General features: G+C 25.7%; 3 protein-coding genes across 5 annotated transcripts in view; 1 reads left to right on the top strand and 2 right to left on the bottom strand.

The window, feature by feature from the left end:
- Positions 1 to 25,659, top strand: part of LOC129608042 (PP2C-like domain-containing protein CG9801) — a 97,980-nt gene that overhangs the window by 63,380 nt on the left and 8,941 nt on the right. For 2 of the 3 annotated variants that reach the window (XM_055519348.1, XM_055519349.1), the window contains one exon: positions 18,861 to 18,936. The exons of the other annotated variant lie outside the window; for it this stretch is intronic. The gene's annotated coding sequence lies outside the window, so the exon portion shown is untranslated. The remainder of the gene's footprint in view (positions 1 to 18,860; positions 18,937 to 25,659) is intronic. 3 annotated transcript variants of the gene reach the window in all.
- On the bottom strand, positions 2,744 to 4,564 carry LOC129608045 (serine protease gd-like). Its single transcript, XM_055519356.1, has 4 exons — positions 4,284 to 4,564; positions 4,110 to 4,221; positions 3,405 to 4,041; positions 2,744 to 3,341 (listed from the first exon to the last, which is right to left on the bottom strand). Exons 1-4 carry the CDS (start codon positions 4,428 to 4,430, stop codon positions 2,912 to 2,914), a joined length of 1,326 nt encoding a protein of 441 aa, XP_055375331.1. The 5' UTR covers positions 4,431 to 4,564; the 3' UTR covers positions 2,744 to 2,911.
- On the bottom strand, positions 20,672 to 22,326 carry LOC129608111 (serine protease gd-like; the record flags this gene model as incomplete). The annotated part of the gene is made up of 3 exons (XM_055519435.1): positions 22,216 to 22,326; positions 22,015 to 22,075; positions 20,672 to 21,831 (listed from the first exon to the last, which is right to left on the bottom strand). Coding segments are annotated over exons 1-3 (1,332 nt in total), but the record flags the coding sequence as incomplete, so codon positions are not given.

Genomic DNA, 25,659 nt, shown 5'->3' with positions numbered 1-25,659 from the left:
TTTGAGCATACTTTTGCTTATTTTACATAAAAAACACTTTATTATCATATTTTATAAATAGGTGTATACCCAACTCTTTATAATATTATGATTCATCAACTATGAATGTTTGTAACGAATTATTATTAGGACTAATGCATATAGATAACATAATAAAATTACATTCTTAAAATTTATTCATTACATTCCGAATAATTAGTAAAATTCATTTACTCTTTCTTTAATGCAAAATAAATTTCAATTGGATTTATTTGTTAATTAAAATTGAAAATTAAATATAATTGTTTAAAACTTTTATTATCTAATTATTATTTTAAATTTTTTTTTTAAATTAACACTATAAATTAAACAATAAATTAAAGATTATTTAATTTCAACCTTATAACTATTCGAATGTATTACAATTTTTATATTAAGTTTACTAACAATAACTCTAATTTATTTATTTTCTTTTTATTTTTATTAAATTGAATTATTAGATAAAATTAATGTGATGTTACTTCAAAGAAGTTTATTTTTTTAATAATTTCAATTTGTAAAATATTAAAACAACACACTAATAAAATTTCTTAAGAAAGAGAAACATTTCCTAAAACACAAAAAGAGAATAAGAAACAAAACAAATAGATAAAGAAGAGAGTGAAATAAAAAAAAAGGAAAAGCTTTGAGATTTTAACAAAAAAAAAAATCGAATGTGGTCAGCACATAACTGACCGCAATGTGAATTGTCTAGTTTAGCGAAAGTATTGTGGAAGACTATGAAAGTGCCTTTCTTTTCAATTTTAAGGACACTTAGTAAACTTTTAATTAACATACCTAGAAAAATGTAAATTTGGCTTTTAGTAGAGTTCCGCTTTGTACCAGCCGAATCCTCTAAAGAGTCCGCCAGTTGATTTCAGCAACAACCAGAACTCAAATATTAAATTTCAAGAAGTTCCATCAATTATTTCCTTAGATATGAGAAAAATTTAAAATCAGCCATTAGTAACGTTCCCGATAGCTGATCTTTCCAAGAAACTTATATGTTCATTGTTCCCAATTTCAAATAAATTCAATATTAAATTTCAAATTATTTGATTTTTCTCTTTATATGCCCAAAAATCACGTAAAACCGCACGCAAAAAGGTACCCGAGGCCTGTTGTGTGCTTAAAGTTAATAAATCCGTGACATACTCGAATATAAATCGTTTCAGCTGAATTTAAGATGCAGATTTACTCATACAAATTGACATCTCTCTAAAAAAACTTTAATTATCCTTCCCTATCATGGAGAAATTTGTTCCGATCGAAAACTCGATATCCGAAATTTGGTGTCATCACATGTCCTCCCTTATTGTATGCAATGAGGTAGGTAAAAAAAAAAAATAAAAAAAAAAACTTACTTTATACCTTGTTTAAAATGTTGTTATAAATCTTCATGAATTAATTTAATAGGAGAGTCCCAGTCGAATTCGAAAACTAAAGCCATTAAAGTTAATTTTTTGTTTGCCAGCATAATTCTTTAGGCGAATTGCGTAAAAAATACTTACGTCTAATTTGAAAATGGGTTTTTTAAAAATAAATTTAAGGTGCTCTTGAACTAGCCTAAGCAGCTTTAATTATAGCACTACAATACATACAATAGATTTACGTACTTAAATTTTAATTTGGAAACTCCAAGAAATGTCAAGTTTATTGAGCAATAAATTATCTGTTAAATATTTAGTATATTTTAAAAAATGAATGATTTTATTCAAAATTAGAACGATGAGTAATTAAGTAGCGTAATATGAAAAACAAGGTTCGGATAGATCTAAAAAATAATAGATAGGTTCTAAAAAATACTAAAATATGTACTCAAATGCAATTTTTTTTTATATTACTTTTTTTGAAAAATTTGTCCGACTATTCCAGCTGAAAGTATGAACTTTCAAAGTTTCACAAAAATATCTAGCTTTATTATTTTATTTTTGAAAAATTTGCAATTTAGTGGACATTGTTCATTGTCATTAATTTAGTGGTTATTGTGACATTAAATGGATTTATATGTACATATATACAATGTAGGTATGTACTAATTTTTTTTATTTCGAATATTTTTTACTTTAAGATTATAAAATAAATGCATTTTTAAAGAAGTGTATGAAAACTTTTCTACATGACTGTGGAAACTCTTTTTTAGGTTTACATCTTGAATAATTTCGAATTTTAACCGGCTTGAAATTTTTTCAAATAATTTTAAACGTGGAAAAATATGATAAGCTATTAAACCTGTTTAAGAGCTTTTATTATACCCTACCTTATTAATTGAATGGTGTAATATACAAGGATATACGATACACTAACACAGAACTTAATATTAAATACGTATAGCGTTCTATTAATTAAGCTTATTTGTAGTAATGCAAAACACGTAAGTAACCTTATATAGTAGTAGAAACGTGAAACTAAATCAAGTTTGCTCAAGCTAAAGATTTGTTTATTTCTGAATCTAAAACTTAAACGGGTAAAAATAATTGGAAACATTTCTGGTTCTATTCGAATCTTTATAATTATGAAGTCTGTAAAATATTTCTTTGCATTGTTCAAAGCTTTTTTTGTTTCTAATAGCAGAAAATATTCATATTTGATTTTCTGTGGTATAAAGTATACTGCAACCACAATTTAAGTATTGTTTCACGTTCAATAACAAAAAATCCATTTATGCAATTGTTTATTGGTTTATAAATGTTTTTATATATTTTAAAATTACAATATTATCGAATTAGATATATTCGAATTAGATATAAAGAGAAATAGTATTTTATTCAAAATGCTTTCTAATAATATTTTTTGAAACTTTATATATAAATTTTATTAAAATTTAATCTCACAAAATTAATCAAAATTTTAGAATTTCAAATTGTATTGAAATTGCATATCTTCATTTCGTTTAAGATTCCTCTTCATAATCATAGTCTCTTATATTCTGTGTTATCCAATCGTAAAACTTGGAAACATCTGTATATATAGCTTCTACATTCAAATTACAAAATGTATACGCAGTTGCTATACTACCCACAAGAATTCCTCTCAAGTATAATTTATCATTTTTTTCAATTAATAAACCTTGACCATATATATTAAAGCAAAAAGTTTCAGAATTAGCTTTGGTACAGAAATTTGTATCTGATATTTTTGATTTTAAATTCGGATTTGATCTAATACAACTTTCTGATGATTGAATATTAGTTTTAAATATACTGAAATTAGTATTCGGTTTATTATTAACAAAACCAACAACATAACCTTCCTCATTTTCAATTTCACTTTGACTAGGATTATCTGGCCAAATACATGTTGGTCGAATTCTTTCATTGAAACTAAAACAAAAAATATTTCAGATATAGTTTACATATTGTTTTAAGAATTATTATATTATATACTTATGCCATTTTTGTAAAAACATCATAACAATATTATTATTATAAGATTCTGTTATTGCCTCATCATCATAATTTTGATGTATTATTATCTCTGTAATTTTGGCTATAAAAGAATTTGATTCTTTGAAATTACTTCGATCAGAAAGTCCTAAACCAATACGATATTTTTCTATTTCTAAATTAATACTGAATAAAGTTTCTTTCGGGAAGCAACTTGCCGCACTCAATACCACATATTTTGATATAAGTGTACCTCCACAGTCATATTCCAATAGTCCCTTTGAATTATATTTTAATATTGGTGCCCACCATGGCCATGCTCCTGGTGGAATACTTTTCCCAACCAGTGATTTAACTGGTTTCGATATAATACCACAATCATAATTTGTGACATCTTTTAAATTTTTTTCTGGTTGCTTAATTTCGGTTGTTTGATTTGGTACGTCCTTTGTTGATTTTTTACTATCGTTATCATTTATTGGTTTTGTATTACTAAATTTATTGGTATCATAATTATCAGTATCATATTTTTCCAAATCCAATTTATCTGTAGCCTCAGTAATTTGCCTTCCAAAATCTTTATCTGAATTTCTTGAATTTATAGGAAATTTCGTTTCATCAAAATTACTTTGTAAACCTGAAAAAGAGTTAAAAATCTGTAAAAGCATCTTTTAATAATTTGCTTAAATTTGATATTATTGTTACCATTAGGATTAGCTTGCAATGCTTTGATTGTTGTATTATACAATCGGTCAAAAAAGTTTTCAAGAGATTTTTCAATACTTTTAGTAATTTCTACTGTTCCATTATACGGAATCTATACGAAATTTAAAAAAACCTTATAACTTTTAATTGTATAACATTTAAATTCGTACGTACATATTGATCTGATGGATATATTATGTTGATTGTATTTCTTCCGCCCTTAACAATTATATTTCCGTATTTTGTTTTTGAAGTTGGTTGACTTTTCGAAAAATCAATGAATATAGTTGTTATAATCAATATAAAATTTATGATTTTCATTTTCACAAAAATTATAATTTCATTAAATTTTGTTGATGTTGTACAACAAAACTGGAAGGGCGTTATTTAAAATTATTGGGTATGTACAAATGCTAGAAAATGCTTGGAAACGGTAATACAATTGCTAAATTTTTTAATATGCTTTTTATAACCGTGCAATCTCAATGGCTAAAGTATTTTTTTTAATTTAATAAATAATTTATTTTACTAACTTATTACACCCGTATGTTTTTTCTTTACAAAACTCGAGAACTGTTCAATTTAAAATTAATTTTGCAACATATTTGCATTTCAACATATTTTTAAGAGAAACAAGTGTTTTCTCCAAGGTGCGATAAAAAAAACTAAATACTATTTAATTACATACAACACAGAACACTTAATATAAAATATTATTTTTTTAGAAAAATTTCACATTTATTAAAGAAAAATTAGTTATTTCATTAAGATCTACGTTCTTATTGATTCTAATTTTCAAACAATCTCTATTAAATAGAATTTTAAATGAAGGTGAACGCTAGACATAAATATAAAAATGACTAATAACAAGAAAGCTTTGAAATTTTTTCATATGCTATAAGCTATACTAGTGTCTTCTAACTTGCAATTAATTTTAAATAATTAAGCTACAAATTTTGATTGCATATACAATATTTATGAATGATTGCAATAGTTCTCAACTGACGTGCTGAATCAAAAGCAAAACGTGTATGAAAACTTCTCTCGATTTCAAATTTTTGTAAGATTTTTCGAATTGTGTGAAAAATAATTCTTTTTATCTCCACTTAGTTTTGGGCTTTATTGTATGAAAAAAGGTAATTGTATTTTTAAATATTGAAAATTACATTTTTTTAACTTCTTAGTAACTCTTAAAAGAAATTTTATTTTAATTAGCATTAATTTTTTTTTTATTTTCAAACTAAAATCTAAAATTTCTATTATTACATTTTCAAATGCTTATATAATTGTACGTATACACACTATATTATATTATTAATTAATATTCAACATATGCTTTAATCCATTTCCTAAATTTGGCGGCATCTGAGTAAACAGTATATTGACTAAAATCACATTCCCCTCGTGGTGTTTTTATATTTCCCACCACAAGACCTCGTAAATATAATTTACCGTTTCTTTCAATCATTAAACCATTACCGGAATCACCATAACAAGGTCCTTGACCATTTAAATATCCGGCACAAAAATTTCTTCCTGATATTCTTTGTTTATACAAAGCATTAGATTTAAGACATGTATCAGATGAAACAATTTCCATTGTGTAAATATTTAAAACAGATTTTTGATTATTGTCTTCATCCAAACTCACTGTAATACCTTCTTCATTTTCAATATCATTAGGATTTGCATTACCAATCCACATACATATTGGACGTATTCTATCAGTATATCTATAATAAATACATTTTTATTTAGTATACTATTTGAATTATTTTAATATAAAAATAACCTATAAGATTTGTCAAGTGTTATCAAAGCTATATCAGCATCATGAATTTGACTTGTTGTATGAAAATCTGGATGTATTACTAATTGACTAATTTCAGCTATAATTGTATTTGAGTCATTTAAATTGTTGTGATCAAATATTCCGAGGCCAACACGAAAATTTTTTATTTCTGAAGTCAAATCAAGCCGAAAAAAACAATGTGCAACAGTTAAAACAGCATTTGTTGCTATAATTGTCGCTCCACAATAGTATGTTAACAAATTTTCAGGGTTTTTTTTATATACACCAGCTAACCATGGCCATGCTTCTGGTTTTATAGTTTTACTTTGGATTATTGAACTTATTGGTGTTGACGAAACCCCACATATATTAGCGTTTTTTGATGTTGATTTTTCTTCTGTTGTCGCCGTGACAGAGTTTGAATCAATTTTTGGTAGCTTTAAAAAAAAATTTAATGATACTTCACTAAGAGGACGTCCAGAATCTAAAATAAGATATTAATTATGTAATTTGTAAGATAAAAGTAATTTATGTCTATATTATAACATGATTCTTGTGTGAGTATTTTCATTTTAACGAACTTTATAACTTTTTAAGTGTTATTCTTCTATAGATCGTCTTAAGGGCTAATACAAATTACCTGAAATATTTAGAAAAATAAATTTATTACAAACTCGTATAAACCAAAACATCAAAATTTCACTATACAATTGAATTACGTGCTAGTTTTAATTTTTAATCAATGGTAGCATTGTTTTTATGAGTGAGCATTAAATTTATTGATACACGTTTAAAGTTTCATTTAAATTGTTTAAATCTATATTTTAATTCGTTTTATATTACACATTTTGTAGATTTGTAATAAATTGTATAATATTTTCTAAGTTGCTCCTTTGTTAACGACTTAAAATGTAATTTATCAACATTTGCAAAATTAAATAAATTTTTAATAAGTATAGGTAATCCGGTTTTTCCATAACTGTATAGGTATAAAAACAAACAAAAATTCAATATTTTAAACGACACTCTTCTCTCATTTTTGTGGAGAGAAACTTAATTTTCGAAGAAATCAAGTTCTTTCTCTGTTTATTAATTTTGTTTTTATGATATGAAATACAAATCAAAAGTATCTCGCAAGAGGTCAGTTTAAAAACAAAAGATGCAGCATAATATGTAAAAATAACAAAATTGTTAATATTTAAGGTTTATCAACTTCTATCGATTTTTCCAATAACCTTTTGACTGTAAACAGCTGTCATGTAAACGTAAACAAATTTGCAATAGAATTAATTAAAAATTAAAGTATCAGTAATTATTTTTTTTTTTAAAATGTTAAATTTTTTCACTATTTTAATTAATTAATGACTTACAAATATTTAGTTTTTTTTTTGAAAAATCTAATGGTAAATTAAATTATTCTTTAATTAAAATACAATAAAAGTACATCTTTGTACCACCTTCAAACTGTATAATTTAATTTATAATATTCCGAAACTTTGTTTTCGTTTCTCTAAATATTAATTAAAGAGCTTTTTGATTTCTCGATCCCGTAAAATGTAATAAAAGAATGTATGTATGTATTTGTTTACATATGTTTGCATTTGTATGCATACATATGTGTATACATAATGTGTAGATTTAAGAAATTTTGCAACTACGCAAAAGTTTTTAAGATTTTATTAATTTGAAATATTTCTACGGGATTGATTAGTTTTAATTGGTGTATTATAAACTCATCATTTCGTTCTTAAAAATAAGGAAGATGATATTGGATTATAGATATCTTTCAAACTCGAACAAGATCAATTTATTTTGGAAATGTTAATTATGAATATTGTAATTTTGAAAAAGTTAAATCGTCAATTAAAACACTTTAAAATTAAAAAACTTAAAAGGTTTTTTTTGTTGAAGATCGTGGATTGTTCATATTACTGCGATACTGCCATAGCAACAGCCGCACAGAATGTCAATATAATTAACTTACTGATTTAAATAGGGTGGGACAGTCGCAGAATATCGGAAAATTGACATTTGTCGCTTCAATATGTGATGATAATTGAATGACAAACATCATTTTTAATTGAGAAATATAAAATGCAAGAAAAACTGTCATTATATTACAATTTCAACAAAAAAAAAAAAATAAAAAAAAACAATGCTAAAAACTTAAACGAGAAGAAGTTGAAAAATTAATAAACCCAGTAAACACTTTATGATTAGATTATTTTTGAATAAATGACTGTTGCTGTTGCTGCGAATATAAATTGAATTGCGACAAACTGATTTCTGCGACATCTCGTATAACACTCACTGTCGCATTGTCGCGGCAATGTAAACAACGCATTAGTTTACACTCTGTTAGAATTATTCAAGAAATTAAGTTGTCATTTAGAATTTTGAAGAAATCGATCCTTCCGCATAATATACACTTTGTGACATTCGAACAGTATATTATGTAATTAAACATTGTTAGGAATACCTAACTTTGAAGAAAATATTAATTTTTAACATTATAGCAATAAAATCATAAAAAATAACCCGTCTGTAATTTAAATTAAATTTACATCATAACACTATAAACTTTGGTGTAAAAGTTAAATAGCATCTTGACTTAAAACAAGCAAATTCGGAAAATTAAAATGAAAAATTTCATTTTTAATTCGTTTTTAAACATATAAGAAAATTTTATTAAATTATTTTATTAAATATTAGTACGATATTATTTATTATGTATTACATGAGTTTATGTTCGGTTATGTCTACCAAAACTTGCGCTAGCCATTCGGTAAATTTGCTGACATCTGTATAAATCGTGCCTTGATTTAAATCACAATATGTATAAGCAGTCGTTACACTACCTATAAGGATTCCCCGTAAATATAATTTTTCATTTTTTTCAGTCAATAAACCTTGACCAAAAGTATTGATGCAAACAGTTCTCTCGGGTGTATCTCCACAAATATTTTCAGATATTGGTTTTGCTGTATTACTTTTGTCATTACTTTTGTCAACGCAATTATTCAAGGGTAAAATATTAGATGTGAATAAACTTAAACTAGAGTTTGGATTAAAATTTGTAAAAGCAACTAAATAGCCTATTTCATTTTCATTTCTATCTTGACTAGACCATAAGCATGCCGGTCGAATTCGATCATTATATCTGAAAAATAAAATTTTTGATTACGTTTGGGTTGTATTATTAAAAATGTTTTTATAATATTTAGGTACATACTTAAAAGATTGCTCCAAAATTATAACAGCAATATTGTTCTCAAATGTATTTTTTGTGCTATCATAATTTGAATGTATAATGATTTCATCAATTTGAGATATAAAAGTATTTTTTTTTTTAAAGTTATTTCGATTAGAAAGTCCTAAACCGACACGATACTTCTCTTTTTGTACAGGTGTAACAGTTTGATTAATAGGCACAAAGCATTGTGCGGCAGTTAATACTGTATAAGATGATATAAGTGTACCTCCGCAGTCATATTCCAAAGATTGGTTTGTATGAAATTTTAATATTGGCGCCCACCATGGCCATACTACCGGAAAATATGTTTCATCACTAGCTAGTGAACTCAGTGGTTTTGACAAAGTTCCACATTCTTCATCATCAATAATTTGTGAATTTTTATTTTTTTGTTCTGGTAACTTTTTTGTCATTTGATTGATTTTGGTTGAAGCCGTGTCAATTGATTTATTCGTGTCAATCGGTTTATCGTAAATATCTTTTTCTAAATTTCTACCCTCTGTAGTTGGTTTTAACGTTGTATTTGGAATTGGATATAGCAACTCTTTGCTATGACGTTGAAATTCTAAAATAATAGAAAATTAGTTTCTAGCATCGTAAATATCTTTTTCTAAATTTCTACCCTCTGTAGTTGGTTTTAACGTTGTATTTGGAATAGGATATAGCAACTCTTTGCTATGACGTTGAAATTCTAAAATAATAGAAAATTAGTTTCTAATATCGTTCTTTATGTTTTTTTTTAGTTACTCCACCATTATGATTATTTTGTAAAGCGTTAATTGTTGTATTATGTAACCGCTCAACAAAGTTCTCGATAAATTTTTCTTGATTTTGAGTAAATGCAATATTCCCATTATGATCCTAAAATTTCATAAAATTTTTAAATTCTTCTAATTTTATATTTTTTTTAAGTTTTACGTTTGCAGCTGATGGGTAAAACAGATTTATTGAAACGTTGCTATTATTTATGTATATGTTTCCGTATCTTGCTTCAGAAAGTAATTGATTTCTCGATAAATGAATTAGTTCAACGGTAATTAATATTATAATAAAATTAAGATTTTTCATTTTAGTTGTCTTTGAAACTAATTTGAATTACTAATCAATAAACTTTTATACAGAAACTTTTATACAGAATGCGATAAAGTGTTACTATGAAAGCGAAAAAGAAAACACTATTTTTCGAATGTATCAACTTTTTAATTTTACGTAAAAATTTTTGCCTAATCTAGCAAAAAACCGACATTGTATGTAAGTATATATACATTGTATGTAAGTATATATTTCTTTAAGCAATATAAAATAAACCTGTTGTTGGATTACGTGTGGTGTTGTACAATTAAATGTACTGCGACTGTTATAATTAAAGTATATCTACTAACAATAGTTCGACCAAAGTATATCTACTAACGTTAACACAATAACTGGCATAATTAGTGTTATATTGCTTTCATACACATTTTATTTCACCTCAAAATTCTCTATTTTAATTTTTCAAAAACAATTGGTAAAAATTTTTTTATTTTTTCTGCTAATTTTGATAATTGAAATTTCAATATTATTTTATCCCATCCGCGTTGATTTTTCTAGAATCCACGAGTTCTCAATAATAACTAACAATTCCTCAAGTTATCTAAATATCAATATCAATTATTCAGTTTGAGTTGTTAAACTTGTATGGGTTTTGCTATTTTTAAAAAATTTTAGGCACAAATTATAAGAAGATTTTTAACGTAAAAACAAGAAAAAAAAAACGGTTTATAAATTTTAATTTTTTTTCTGTGCCAAACTGAAAAATTAAAAAATTTTGATTTTAATTACCTATACTATACCTTCATAGTTACCAATGAATCTACCTATAAAAGATTCAATAGCATTTTCAACTCAACTAAGCTGATGAAATTGTGTTCAATCTTATATAAGTGTACAATTATAATCAAGTTTGAGTATATTGCAATTTAAATACATGTGTAAAAATTTTCTAATATATACTTACATACAATGTCGCTTTTCTGCTAGATTAGGCAAAAATTTTTACGTAAAATTAAAATTCGAATTTTGAAATTTTTTTTTTTCTAAGTTTTACTACGTTGAGTTTTGAAAATCTGGAAAATTGGACTCCCTTTTGTATAGATTCGGCCGAGGTGGCGAGGAGACGGCCATACATATTCTGTGCGACTGTTTTGCTCTGCTCGTCAGAAGGTACAGATGATTTTGCGAGGTTTCCTCAGTGTTGCGGACCCATGTCCACTTCCCTGAGGGATATCTCCGACTATTTACTTGGGGCTGGGGTATGGGAGGACTACAATAAGCCATGTTGTCGGAGGAAAAGAATTCCTTTGCCCATATCTCTCATCAGTAATCTACAATCTACTATTCTTTAGAGTTTAGTTTAAGTTTAATTCTTTTATAATTTATTAAACTAAAATAATAAAGTATAATTAATTAACCAATTCAAATTTTGTAACTCTTATTAACATGTTTGATTGTCATTCAAAGTACAACCGTTACAATAAAAATTCGGAAACTAAAACAAATTAATTCGGGGTTTATTTTAATATTCGCTAATTTCAAAACATTTAAATAAGTGTTATACCAATATTTACCACACCCATATTTCTTTTTATGTCTTTCTATAAGTTAAAAATTTTTGTTTTGCTTTCTTAGCAATTTTAAAAAAAAAAAATTATGATAAAATTTTTTTTTGGTTTCAATCTGCCTGTCCGTTCGCCCGTTCGTTGACTTCTTTTCAAATTTTCTACACCCTTTAAGATAGACAGTTGAAATTTTTCATATAAATAGATCTTTTCTAGAAGCTTATTGCAGTAGAAGAAAATTTTTACTTATCTAATAAATAAATAATATATTTCAAGTTATCACCGCTCGAATTTCGTAATATTTGAATTTTTAGCATCTTATATTTTCGAAACTGCCACCTTTTACAAATTTCTATAAATGTAGAAAGCTGACGGTAAGTAAATACAATGGCATAAAAAAATATGATTATTTTTTTTATCTCACGAAATTAATTCTTGAATTCGAACACCATGTTAGCGCCTTTTTCAATTTTTTTCTTTGTCTCATAATCAAAATTTGCAATTATTTGAAATTTTTTTTTGGTATATGAATGAAAATAATTTAAAATGTAATAGATTGTTTTTAAGAGCAGTATTCTCATTATATTCAAGGGAAAAGTGCTTTTTTAAAGCCATTAGCTTGACCCAACTTTATTTCTAATAAGGTTTACGCAAATTTTGAATTATGTAAATGTGATTTGATCAAATTCCCAACAAAGGTGAATCATCATATAAAAAAAATTTTAAAATTTTCAACAAAATTTTTTTTATTTCATATACCCTTTGGTTTTTCAATTTGCTATAGTGTACATTCGTATTAGATTGTGGGAATAGAATAGTTAGGGCTATACATGTAAAATTCTATAATTATATAAGTAAAATGCAATAAATTTTGACATTGAAATGATCTTTATGTTACCAATTTCAAATACATAATTTTTTGTAATACCATTTTTGTTATATAATTGGCCAATTATTACGTTCTACCAGTAAAAACTAATGGATCTTGATAATGAAAACTAAAATTTTTTCAAGGGCGTTTTAAATACAACGTACTTCAAACAAACATATCACATATAAGAAAAATGATGATAGAGGTGTATTGTAATGACCGTATATACAAAAAGTTGATGTATAATGAATCTTTAGAATTTTTTGATATGTTAAATCAGGTTATAAATTACGTCAAAATACATAAGTCAAAAATGTTATAAAATTTGATTCAAGGTTTGAAAAGCTTTGAAAATATATGTAAACGAAAAATTTTATAAATATATTGTATAAATGCGGGTAAAACCAAAAATAAAAACAAGAAAAGATGGAGTTACGCATCCCAACTCTATGATACCAGCGCAAAAGTTTTCCAAGAATTCAGATAACGAAAGAATTCATGCGCACTTCCACTTCCAAACATCTTTTTTTTAATACTTCCGGGATGGTGAAGAAAAGCATAAATTATTTAGTGAACTAAATTCGTAAAATTTTAATACATAAATTTTAACACAAGTTTCCAAGATATGACTGAAATTGGGACTATATGGACTGAAATATTTTTTGGGCAGTTGTTCAAATCGTTACTTTCGAACGAATCCAAAATAAATAGGATTAATGCGGTATTTGTGTTAATTAATTTGTGAAACACTTAACAGAGTGTTCGACAAAAATAAATTTAAAATTTTACGGTTTTTTAGTTAAAATGTATATATGTAAATATACGTTGTCAAAACTCTCTATCTTAACGCTAAAAATTCAGTTGTAAATTAATAATCTCCCGACAAAAATCTTATTTCCAAAAAAAAATTGGTTTAATCAAATTTTCAAAGTTTAAAAAATTATTATTATTTACTTCACTAATGATTTACTTATAGTATTTTTTTTTTTTTACAATATTTATTAAATCCGCTTGTGTTTACCAATAGTTTGTGTTATCCATTGGTTAAACTTGGCGACATCTGTAAATGCGGTTGCATTTAAAAAACAGTATTGCTGTGCATATGCTAATAAAATGGGTTGCGAATCTACTAAAATTCCTCGTAAATATAGTTTTTCATTTCTTTCAATTAATAAACCTTGACCAAAATTATTGAAGCAACTGTATATCATGGATGCAATGCTACAAAAATTTTTATCTGAAATTCTTGTTTGATCTTTTCCATTATTTGCATTAATACAGTTATCCCATGATTGAATATCAATTTTGTATATGCTTAAAGCTGTTTTGGGACTACCATTTGAAAAACCAACCGCATATCCTACTTTGTTTTGGATTTCATCTTGATTGTCATCACTGGACCAGACACATGCTGGTTTAATTCGGTCATTAAATCTGAAATTAAAAGGCTTGTTATTTTACAAAAACAAAAAAAAAAAAATTACGATTTGTACTTGTAAGACTTTTGTAGAATTATGATGGCAATATTGTTTTCAAACTTTTCAACTTTAAACTCGTAATCTGGGTGTATTATTATTTCTTCAATTTCGGCTATGAAAGTATTTGTTTCATTAATCTCATTTTGATAAGAGAGTCCTAAACCAATACGATATTTTTCTTTTTCAATAATTCTAGAACCAGATTTAAACCAATCTACCCAGAAGCAACTTGCAGGACCCAATACTGCATAAGATGATACTAGTGTACCTCCACATATATTTTTCAACGCGCCATCATTATATTCGAATATTGGTGCCCACCATGGCCACGCCCCTGGCTGTACCGCTGTACTGCCAATAATTGAGTTTATTGGTTTTGACAAAATTCCACATACCTCATCATTTAAGATCATCTGATTTGATTCTCCAGTTTCGGTAATTTGTTTCGGTAAATCTTTTGTCAATGTTCGATTGGAATCCATTAGGGTTTTATTAGAAGATTTTGTGGTACTATATTGGTCTAGATTATCTTCTTCCAGACTTTTTTCTTGTGTATCCTTGTTGGTTTTTTTTACTAAATCGTTATTTGTTACAGTTACCGGCATTTCTTTATTGTAACGTTGATAGTCTAAGAAGGCAAAGTAGTTTTAAGTATTTATATTTTAATTATATGCGTTATAGGGTAATTTCGCTAGTTATTACCATAATTATTAGTATGCAAAGCTGCAAATGTTGTATTGAACAACCGTTGAATTAAATTTTCAAGAGATTTTTCTATAACTTTAGTAGATGCAATACTTCCTCTATGAGCCTGAAACTTAATTATAATTTTAAACTGTTTGAATTTTATTTTTACCGCAAATTTCTTACAAATTCTGTTGCTGGGTATATCCGATTAATTGAAATGCTGTTATTTTGTATATAAATATTTCTATAGGTTTCTTCAGGAAATGCTTGGTTTTGCGATAAATTAACTAATACAACAGTTGTTATTATGGTTATAAAACTTAGGTTTTTCCTTTCCATGGTCATAGCTATTTAGTCAATGAAATGTTTATTGCGTATCACAAAATTTACACAGTTGGAATTGACTTGCACCTATATATAAATACATAATAATACTTCAGTATTCAAATATTACCAAAAAGTACATTTTTATAGATTATAATATTTAAAGCGGTTGCGTTCATAGTTCTAAATGAAGGAACGTATGAAATCATAAATTAAATCGTTCAAAAACGTTAATAATTTGGAAGTTTAAAAAAAAACTTGCTTAAACCCTACAACCTGTTTTTACATTTTTTAGTGAAAGACTCCGAACTTAATATTTATTTGAGAATTTAGTTTAACTTTAAGATTGTAGAGCAACTGTAAATGTTCAAATTCAGTTTGCACAGCATCAATATGTGCTGATTTCTTTGTTCAAAAATAACCTCTATAAGTATATCTAAGAGAGATGTTCGATTTGACTGGCTCAAAAGCCCTCATATGATTAGTACTTTTAATTTTTTGACATATTTATTCAAGTACGGTTTTCGGGTAATATAATCAAATTTGATTTATTGTTATACCTTAGTTTCAATAGCAATTGCAGACTATGAAATTAATGTGTTACTTTCATGACATTAACATAGGTACTATATGTATGTATATGTATGGATTTCAAATTAGCTTATTATAAATAATAAATAATAAAGTTATGTATTGTCACTTTCTATAAATATCGACATTATATTCTAATGATATTAAGGGTATTACAATTAGTTACAAAAATTGATAATACGTGTTATTAACATCGTTGTTAAATATTCCTAATACTTTGTGTTATCCATGGTATAAATTTGACAATATCGGTATATACAATTCTTTCATTTAAATTGCAATCTGTATATGCATTTGCTAATCCACCCAAAAGTATCCCCCGTAAATATAGTTTTTCATTTTTTCGAATCAGTAAACCTTGACCATAAATGCTGTAGCAGCTAGTTTGTGGAGTTGAATCTCCACAAAAATTTCTTTCTGATATTCTTGTCATATACTCTTTTTCAGTTGATTGACAAATATCCGCGGGCACTATATTAGTTTTGAACACTTCCATGGCTGATTTGAGATTATTACTTTTAAATCCAACAACATAACCTTCTTCATTTTCGATTTCTTTTTGACTTATGTTAGACCATAAACAAGCTGGCTGAATTCGATCATTGAAACTGAAATTAAAAAATTTTTGATTATGTACAAATTCATTGAGCATATTTCTAATTTATACTCATAAGAATTTTTCAGAATTATTATTGCAATATTGTTGTCAAATTTTTCTTTTTCTTGACTATAATCTGGATGTATTATGATGTCATTGATTTGGGCTATGAAAGTATTTTTTTCATCGAAATTACTTCGAGTTGAAAGTCCCAGACCAACACGGTATTTTTCTACATCCAAATTTTCTTCGTAAAAGCATCCTGCTGCACTTAATACAACATTTTTCGATATTAGTGTTCCTCCGCAGTCATAATATAACGATTTTCCATAAATTTTTAATATTGGTGCCCACCATGGCCATGCTCCTGGTGGTACTGGCGCATTAACAAGTGAATTGATTGGTTTCGGTGGAATATCACATTGCTCAATATTGAATTCTTGCAGATTTTCCTTTTGTTTTATAATTATGGTGCTTTTTGGCAAATCTATATCCGATACTTGGTCGATTTTCATTGTCGTTACGTCAATTAATTTATTGGTGTCATTTCCATCGGGTTCCTGGATTTCTATATTATGTTCTTGTTTCTTTTCGGTTTTTTGTTTAATGAAATCCTTATTTGGCAAACTTGAAATTAGAACCGGTGACATCTCGCTCGTATTTGAATGGAAACCTAGGGAAACAAGACTACAGTTTTAAATAATTGTAAATGACAAAATGTCATATTTAAGTGTTTTGTAAAGTTTTTGGTTTCTACCATTTAGATTACTATGCAAAGCTTTGATTGTTGCATAAAGCAGTTCAACCAAACTTTCGACATAGTTTCCAATATTTTTAGTGGATGCTATACTTTCGCTATGAGCCTAAAATTTTATAACATTTTAGAGCATATTCCATTTCAATTTTATTAAAGCCTTACATATTCAGCTGTTGGGTGTATCCAATTTATTGTAATATTGTTATTGTAAATATATATATTTTCATGTTTCGCTTTAGAAGTCTCTTGATTTTGCGACAAATTTACGAATGCAATAGCAATTGTAAAAGCGATTACGTTCACGTTTTTCATATTATTTTGCACTGCAATTCAACCGTATTTTTTCTATACACCTAATTTACAAAAAAAAGAAAAAAGATGTTGACTAGTACTAAATTCAAGTTAATACTTCTTTATTTAATTTAATTTTCTGTCTAATTGTGTACTATAAAAATTTGTTATGGTTTCAGTTCGGGGTTATTAGTGGAGCTCGAAATCTTGGAGTGCTTTGCGATGGAGAAGACTTGTATTTCTACGTGTACATTTTGTTCTTTAACACCAACACAACTCTAACTCACAAAAATTTAACACCTACCTCTAACTGCTTGAAAACGTAAAATAAAAATAAATTTCTTTTCACAAAATTATCTGCCAAATCTTCCAACCTCTATTATTTTATAAACACTATCTAACAATGTACTTATTTTCATTTATAGAGTAAAAATAAAATAATTTTATTTTTCTTATTAATTTGTTGAAACTTTAAAATTAATTTGTCATATCCGTGTTAATTCGTGTAAAAAAAAAAGACAAACTTTTAATGAGAATTATTTCGACAACCAATTCCTTCCGTCACTTTTATGGTACTAAATTAAACTTTAACTAGATGATCTTTATATATTACAAAAGTATAACAACAAAAAGCATTTTCTTTTAATATTTCTTTTATCGAATACTCTTTATTAAAATAATTATAATGTCTGGTAAGAGCTTTACGTATACCAGTTATATAACCGAACAGTGCGTTTCTTATCATTATAATTTTTAATGTAGCGCTGCGAAATATATTTCCGAACGAAAGCGAAATGCGAAGTAATAAATTAAATCGTTGAAAAAGAGTTGACAATTTAGAAGCTTAGAGCATAAACTTTCTTGTACCCTACAATGAAAAAATTTATCACTACTTATAATCGTAGTGTCTGTACCTCGACTGTCACACCACCATTATGCATTAATGTTTCAAAATATATCAGCACATTGCGATTTTTTCGAACAACATTAACAATTAATTACGTTAAGATGTGTCGAGTAATTCCGTAATTAAGTTGCGTTTCTCTATGAAAAAATGTTTTCAGGGTATGTGAAGTTATGTGCGATCACAATACATCTACGTATTTTACATAATGCCATAGATAAAAAAATTGAGAAAAATTAATAAGTTTGAAAGCTTTGAAAAACATGTTTTATACCCTATAGATACAGCAGTATTTATATATGAAAGCTACTTTTAGACATATTAAACTTTACAATTAATTTCAAATAATTTACGCAAGAGCAGCCAAATTGTTAACAATCTTATATTTTTTCTTCAATTGACCGTCCTTGGAAAAAAGGATTTCAAAATTTGAAAAAAAGGGTTTAAGGTACAAAAAACAATTATATTTACTCATGGAATTTTTTCATCCCAGATTATAGCTTTATTCATAGAAGAAACTATTAAATTACAAAATTATTTTTTATTCACTTAATTGATTTAAAATAAAACAAAATTTCTAATCTTATTAATTTTCTTTTAATTTTTAGTCATTGATGACAAATATTCATACATACATACATTTATGTTCATAAATGTCGATGTTTCATATTCAAAACATAAAAAGTAAGTAAATAGAAATATTATACTCTATTTTATTTGTTTTTAATTATAAATATATATGTACATATATTATACTCGTAAAACTATAAGATGAATAATTTCTTGAAAAATCCAACATACATAAATAATTTTCTATAAGTATTTGAATAATAATTTCTGCCATTCTATTATTATTTAGTTTCAACAGCTTAGCTTATACAGATAAATTACAATTCTATAAATATTTCTTTTTGTGTTCAAGATTTGTTGATTTATAGATTTTAAAGGAATCGAATGGGTCAAGGGAACGTTAGCCAATCCGACTTAATGTAGCTTCTCCACTACCCCGCCTATAATATCCCTATTCCAAATAAAAAGCGGAAGATATCAAATTAGGAATTAGACCACAGTTCCAGAATGCTCGAAAAACCCGTCTCAAAACAATTTCGGCAGTTTCATGGCGGTTTGGTCGTTGTCCCCACTAAATCTGCATCAGTCCGAGCCCGATTTCCCCAGCTTATGCAAGTGGTATTTTACCATCAATGAGGTCTCTGGGAGTTCTGCGGGCCAATTTCTGCCTTGCTCTATCCCCGCCAGAGAGAAATCGGTAAGTCGTTAGCGGCGTTTCCTTCACTATATGGAGGTGCAGTGAAGACGACCCATTCGTGATCTACGGCGCAGCAGTAGGATCCGTCGTCATTGCCTCGGTTACTTCCAAGCAGACCAATCTCTGAAGTTAAATTTTAAAACTTATATTTTAAATTTTTTTCATATTAACATACTGGCTACCGTACCAGAAAAATTTGAACAATTACACAATTCAGCATTTATAGAAGAACATAAATAAGTATAACACAAATTTTAGTTTCATAGGTTATTTTGGAAAAATGATTTATTTCTCTTATTTTAATTTTTTTCTTTACTCATTTACTTATATTAAATTACTATTATTTAGCTTATAAAAAAAAAATGCATGCCATATTTGCGAAATGTTTACATATAAATCTGCTGTTGCTAAATAGTTACTTTGTCAGTATTTCACTGGCTTTAATACTTACATAATTATAAACGTTTATTTAAATATATTTGTAAGTTTATACGTATGTAAGTACATTATAATCATATTTTCTCTTAAATTACAACTTATGAAAAGCTTAAGGCCAAAAAAAATTATTCAACACATACTTTAAAACGTGAGTTTTTTTGTTTAAAAAAAATTTTGGTTTTCCAATATTTGAATCATAATTTTGTTAGACGAAATATTATATATGTATGTATGTACATACATACCTACTTAAATTTACAATAATAATTATATTTATAAATAAAACATATAATTATATTTAAATTAAAAAAAATATTGTGTATAATAAAAGAACATCTCTTTCTATTAAAAATCTTGTAACACAAGGCATTGTATAGGGTGCGGGTTGTTGCCTCATATAATACATTTGCCAAAAAAGGATATTAATAAGGATATATGTGCACAATAATAATCCATATAAAAATTTTATATAACATCAATTAATTTACAATAAACATGACTACATTGAGTGCATTTCTTATAAAAGACAATTTTTTTACAACATATAAATTTCATATACCATGATTAGATGACATAATATTTCCAGAATATTAAAAAATTTCAACTTTTTAATATTTTTTGATTTATAAAATTTTATAAATATTATAACAGTATAAATATGTATTCAAACTAGCTACTCCGATTTCTTTAATATTTTTAAGGTGTCATAAAATTTTCAATCCAATTTATAAATTTCGGTACATCTGTATATACAACATAATTGTTTAAATCGCATATTTTTATTGCATGAGCAATTCCTTCTGATATTATTCCTTTCAAAAACCATTTACCATGTTTTTCGATTATTAAACCACCACCAGAATCACCAGTACATGGTCCACTAGATTTATAAAGTCCAGTAGCACAAAAAGTTGTATTTGAAAATATTAAATTAAAATGTGGATGTGATGTTAAACAATCAACATGTGAAACAATTTTTGTTTCAACATATCTTGGTATATTTGATGAATTTTGATAATCTACTAAACCCCAACCAGCTATTACACTTTCTTGATTTATAAGTTCATTTGGATTATTCCATAAACATATCGGACGAATAAATTTGCTAAAATTTACTTCAGTTTCTAATATTGCAATTGCAATATCACCATCAATACGTGTTCTATAAGGATTATAATTATCATGTAAAAAAATTTGTTTTAATCTTAAATATAAAGATTCTTTATCATTGTTTTCTATTAGATTATGTACTCCAATACCCATCAAATAATTTTCTAAATTTGTATCATTTCCAAAACAATGTGCAGCTGTTAAAACTGTTGATCTTGATATTAAACTACCACCACAAATAAATTTATTCAAAGAAATTTTATAAAGTGCAGTCAGCCATGGCCATGCACCTCTTGTAGACTCTTTTCCACCAAAAACCAGTTGAGTAGAAACTAAAGTTGTACCACAAATTTCCTTTAAGTTGTTGTATAATTGATTTAAATTATTTTGTGACGATTGTTGTTGTGACCGAATATCAGGTTGGCTTGAAATAAACTGAGGGGTTTGTCGTCTATATGGCGGTATATTGTTTGCTGAAATTATTTGATAATTTGATGGGGTAGTTAATAAAAAGTTTGTTGTAGGTTGTTGTGGAACTTTCTGTACATTGTTTGTTACCCAATTTGAAGATACTTGCAGTCCATTACTATTAAAAATAGGGTCCCAATTTGTAGTTCCGTCAGGTTGGTTGCTATTAAAAATACCATCCCAATTTGAAAATATGTGAGATCTGCTTGTTGACCGAAAATTAAGGAAGATACCGTTAAATGTTTGTTTTGGTGAAAGATAAGCAGTAACTGTTGAGATTCCAGGTGAAATGATTTCTAAAAATTCATTTAAAATAATAAATTATTTCAAAACGTTCATATTAATTCATTTACATTGATTTTAGAAACACTTACGTGAATTTCTGCATACTACATTATTATTTATTTTGATTTGAAGAACTTCTGGAATTTTATTTTGAAAAAAATTTGAGGGAAATTGAATTCCTAGGTCAATATGACCTCCTTTTTTTATATTATCAAAAATATCATATTTATCTTGTATCAACTCAAAAGTTTGATCCTGCAAAAAAAATTAATTTTTAAATTAAAAAGTCAAAATTAAATTAACAATAAATTGAAAATTATAAATTTACTCAGACATTATATTTTTGTGATTCACAATAAAGTATTAAAAGGCAAATACATAATGAAATAAAGTACGTTAACTGAAACTATATTCATAGAAAATTCATTTACATCGGATATGTCGGTAATATTTTTATAACTTATTTGTGGTCGGATAAAATATGCTGAACAAATGTTATATTGCATTTGTTATTCAAATAATTTGGTGTTTATTTTAGAAAAATTTATTTTATTTTCATAGAATATGTTCAGAAATTAATAATATCCATTTTAATTTCCATACTTCATTTACGTAATAATAAAATTTATTACGTAAGTGAAGGAGTGTATAAAAAGCAGATATAGCCAGGAATCATAAAAGTAATAACAAAATAATATTAAGACTTTACAAGTACATTTCTGAGCGAATTGAGACTAACACTTATGCATAAAAATGTATCTGACTTATTTAAATAGCAAACTCTAAATGAATAGCAAACAAATTCAACAACAAAGAAAATAAATTTCATGCAAAATTTTACTGCAAAAGTATTAAAACTAATTATATTGAAATAAATAACAATCTTTACCGCAATTCCAGATCCATCATTTGTTAGTTGAACTTCAATTAAATTTTCTCTATTTATTTGTATGTTGGAAGCTCTTACTAAACCATATAATTGACCAGTATAAAAATTTTCCTGATATATAAATATATTAGGGCATGGAGATTTAGGATAATTTTGACCGTAAAATATTTTTAAATTTATAATTATAATAAAAATTATAACACTTTTCATTTTAAATTTTTTTTTATTAAAAAATATATGCATGCATTATTGTGAATTAAATTTTATTTGACAATCTCTAATTATTATGACAATATTACTACTGTCTTATATATTTTGCTCTGTAATTAATTAATTCAATAAAAACTCTCAGTATATTAACAGTAATTGAGTAAATCAAAATATTTTTTAATTTTTGAATTTTTTTTTGTTTTTCCAATAAATTTTTTTTAATAATTTTTAATTGAATGGTAATTGAATTTTCATTAAACAATCTTTATCCTTGTACAGTTATTTTTTGACTAAACTACTACTGTCATTTATACTTCATTATTGTTACTCTATTAGAATTTTCAATACGATTTGATGTAACAATGTTAAAATAATTAGAAAAAAAACTAAAAAAAAAAAAAAATCGTAAAATTCTCCCGATGGGTTTTTTATTTAATGTTTGTAACCTCTCTTTCTCTACTAATTCAAAAGTACATTAATTATTTCGACAAGTACTAAAGTAAGAGTTTTATTTTCGAACAAATGAAGATGAATGAAATTTACTTACGCCATAAAATATTGACTTAAAATAGTTACGTATTATGATTTTTTTTTATTTTTTTTATATAATTATGTATTTTAAACTTGAAATATTAAAGATTTTATTATAACTTAGAGATTATTTAACAGAATAATGTCATTACTACTTCATAGTAGTTAAATTTCCTTTATTTTATTCATCCCACACATATTTAATAATAATTTGAATGAATTTAATGATTATAATTAAATTAAATTTAAAAATTAACAATTATTCGTATAAAAAATATTATTTTAAATATGAACATTCTGAGTACACGTATATATATTTATGTAAAACCCTTTTTCGTTCATTATCAGAGTAGGTAAGAGGTATGTATGTAGGAACGCCTAGTTAAATTTATTTTTAAAAATAAAATAATCTGCAATTTATACTTTTAATTTTTTAACATCTAACTGCTAATTTGTTTCCCAGTTTCAATATGAAAAATAATTTCGGAATTATAGCCGATATTATTATATTATTCGGATTAGTTCCGAAAGTATAGAGTTGAATAGAGATAATATAGTTGTCAAAATTATAATGATCGGAATAAATAACGTAATTGATTATATTTCTGACCCCTTCAAAAATGAGATATTATGGTAATAATTTGATCTGATGATCATGTTTTAAATAGACTCATTTAAAGAGCATTTGGTTTAACTTTACTATAACTTATTTTTAATAGTTTAAAAATATTAAAATGTTTCAATATAATTGATCAATAAGGTTCTGTATTTTTTTTACAATATATAAACTTACTCTTGTTACGTTTCCGTTCTAATTGTATCGAAACAATAATTGTATTTTTTTTTTAATTCAATAAATAAACCTGAGAAGGTCCTTATGTTTTAAGTGATCTCTTATATTTTGTAATTAATTGCTTGTTGAAGAAGAAATTCAGTGTCCGACTTGATTTTTATTCTACTGTATAATTTTTTTTTACATATGTATATAAATTTGTATATAATTAAAATTTGGTTTCCCTGATGAATCATAAATTTATTAGTCAACAAGATAGTTTTTTCAACAAGGTGATTTTAGAAATTTCTTTTTAGCAATTTAAGATCTTCAAAGAACCTGTTTTAGTACAAAAATAATATAGAAAAAAATTTAAGATGCAAAGAGATGTAAATAAATAATTAACAAAATAATATGTACACAAAAAATTATTTGTAGATAACATATACGTATACATATGTATGTGGGTATATTGCAGTAGTATATATATTTCTACCTACTACATTTTTAGTACATTGTTTGAAGCAAAATGACCGGTTTTAAATTAAAAGAACGAAGAAGCGTCAATCGTGACTAGTTTTTATTTTTCATTTATTTTTTTTAATTACACGTTATTGGAATAGAAGTGGACTTTATTTTTTCCTTTACGTACATGGATTTTCATAAATATGGTATAGAAGGATCAGTTTATTTTTCAAATTATTGCAAAATTTTAGAAGAGTTTTTGTTTGCAAATTTGATTGCTACTCAAAAAAAAATTTAACTACTTTGCTCGCACAGAGAAGTATACGTCTGTCTATATATATATATATATATAGATAGACGTATACTTCTAAAATCTATATATATATATATATATATATATATATATATATATGTGATATATATATATATATATAACATATATTATATATATATATATATATATATATATATCACATATATATCATATATATATGATATATATGTGATATATATATATATATATATATGATATATACTATATATATCATATATATATATATATATCATATATACTATATATACTATATATATCATATATATATATATATCATATATACTATATATATCATATATATATATATATATATATATATGTATATCACATATATATCATATATGTGATATATATATATATATATGATATATGTGATATATATCATATTTGTGATATATGTATATGTATATATATGATATATATAGTATATAACATATATATATATATATATATATATATTTATATATATATATCACATATATATCATATATGTATATATATATATATATGTATATATATATATATGATATCCATTATATATATATATATATGAGTATATACTGAATTGCATGGAGTGTATGTATAAAGATATAGTCTGTTGATTCAGCTTTAATATCACTCACCCAAGTTGCAGTAAC

The sequence above is a fragment of the Condylostylus longicornis genome, unplaced genomic scaffold (genome assembly GCF_029603195.1).
Source record: "Condylostylus longicornis isolate FDR11 unplaced genomic scaffold, ASM2960319v2 ptg000030l, whole genome shotgun sequence".
Taxonomy (NCBI): Eukaryota; Metazoa; Arthropoda; class Insecta; order Diptera; family Dolichopodidae; genus Condylostylus; species Condylostylus longicornis.
This window is presented reverse-complemented; position numbering and strand designations above follow the sequence as displayed.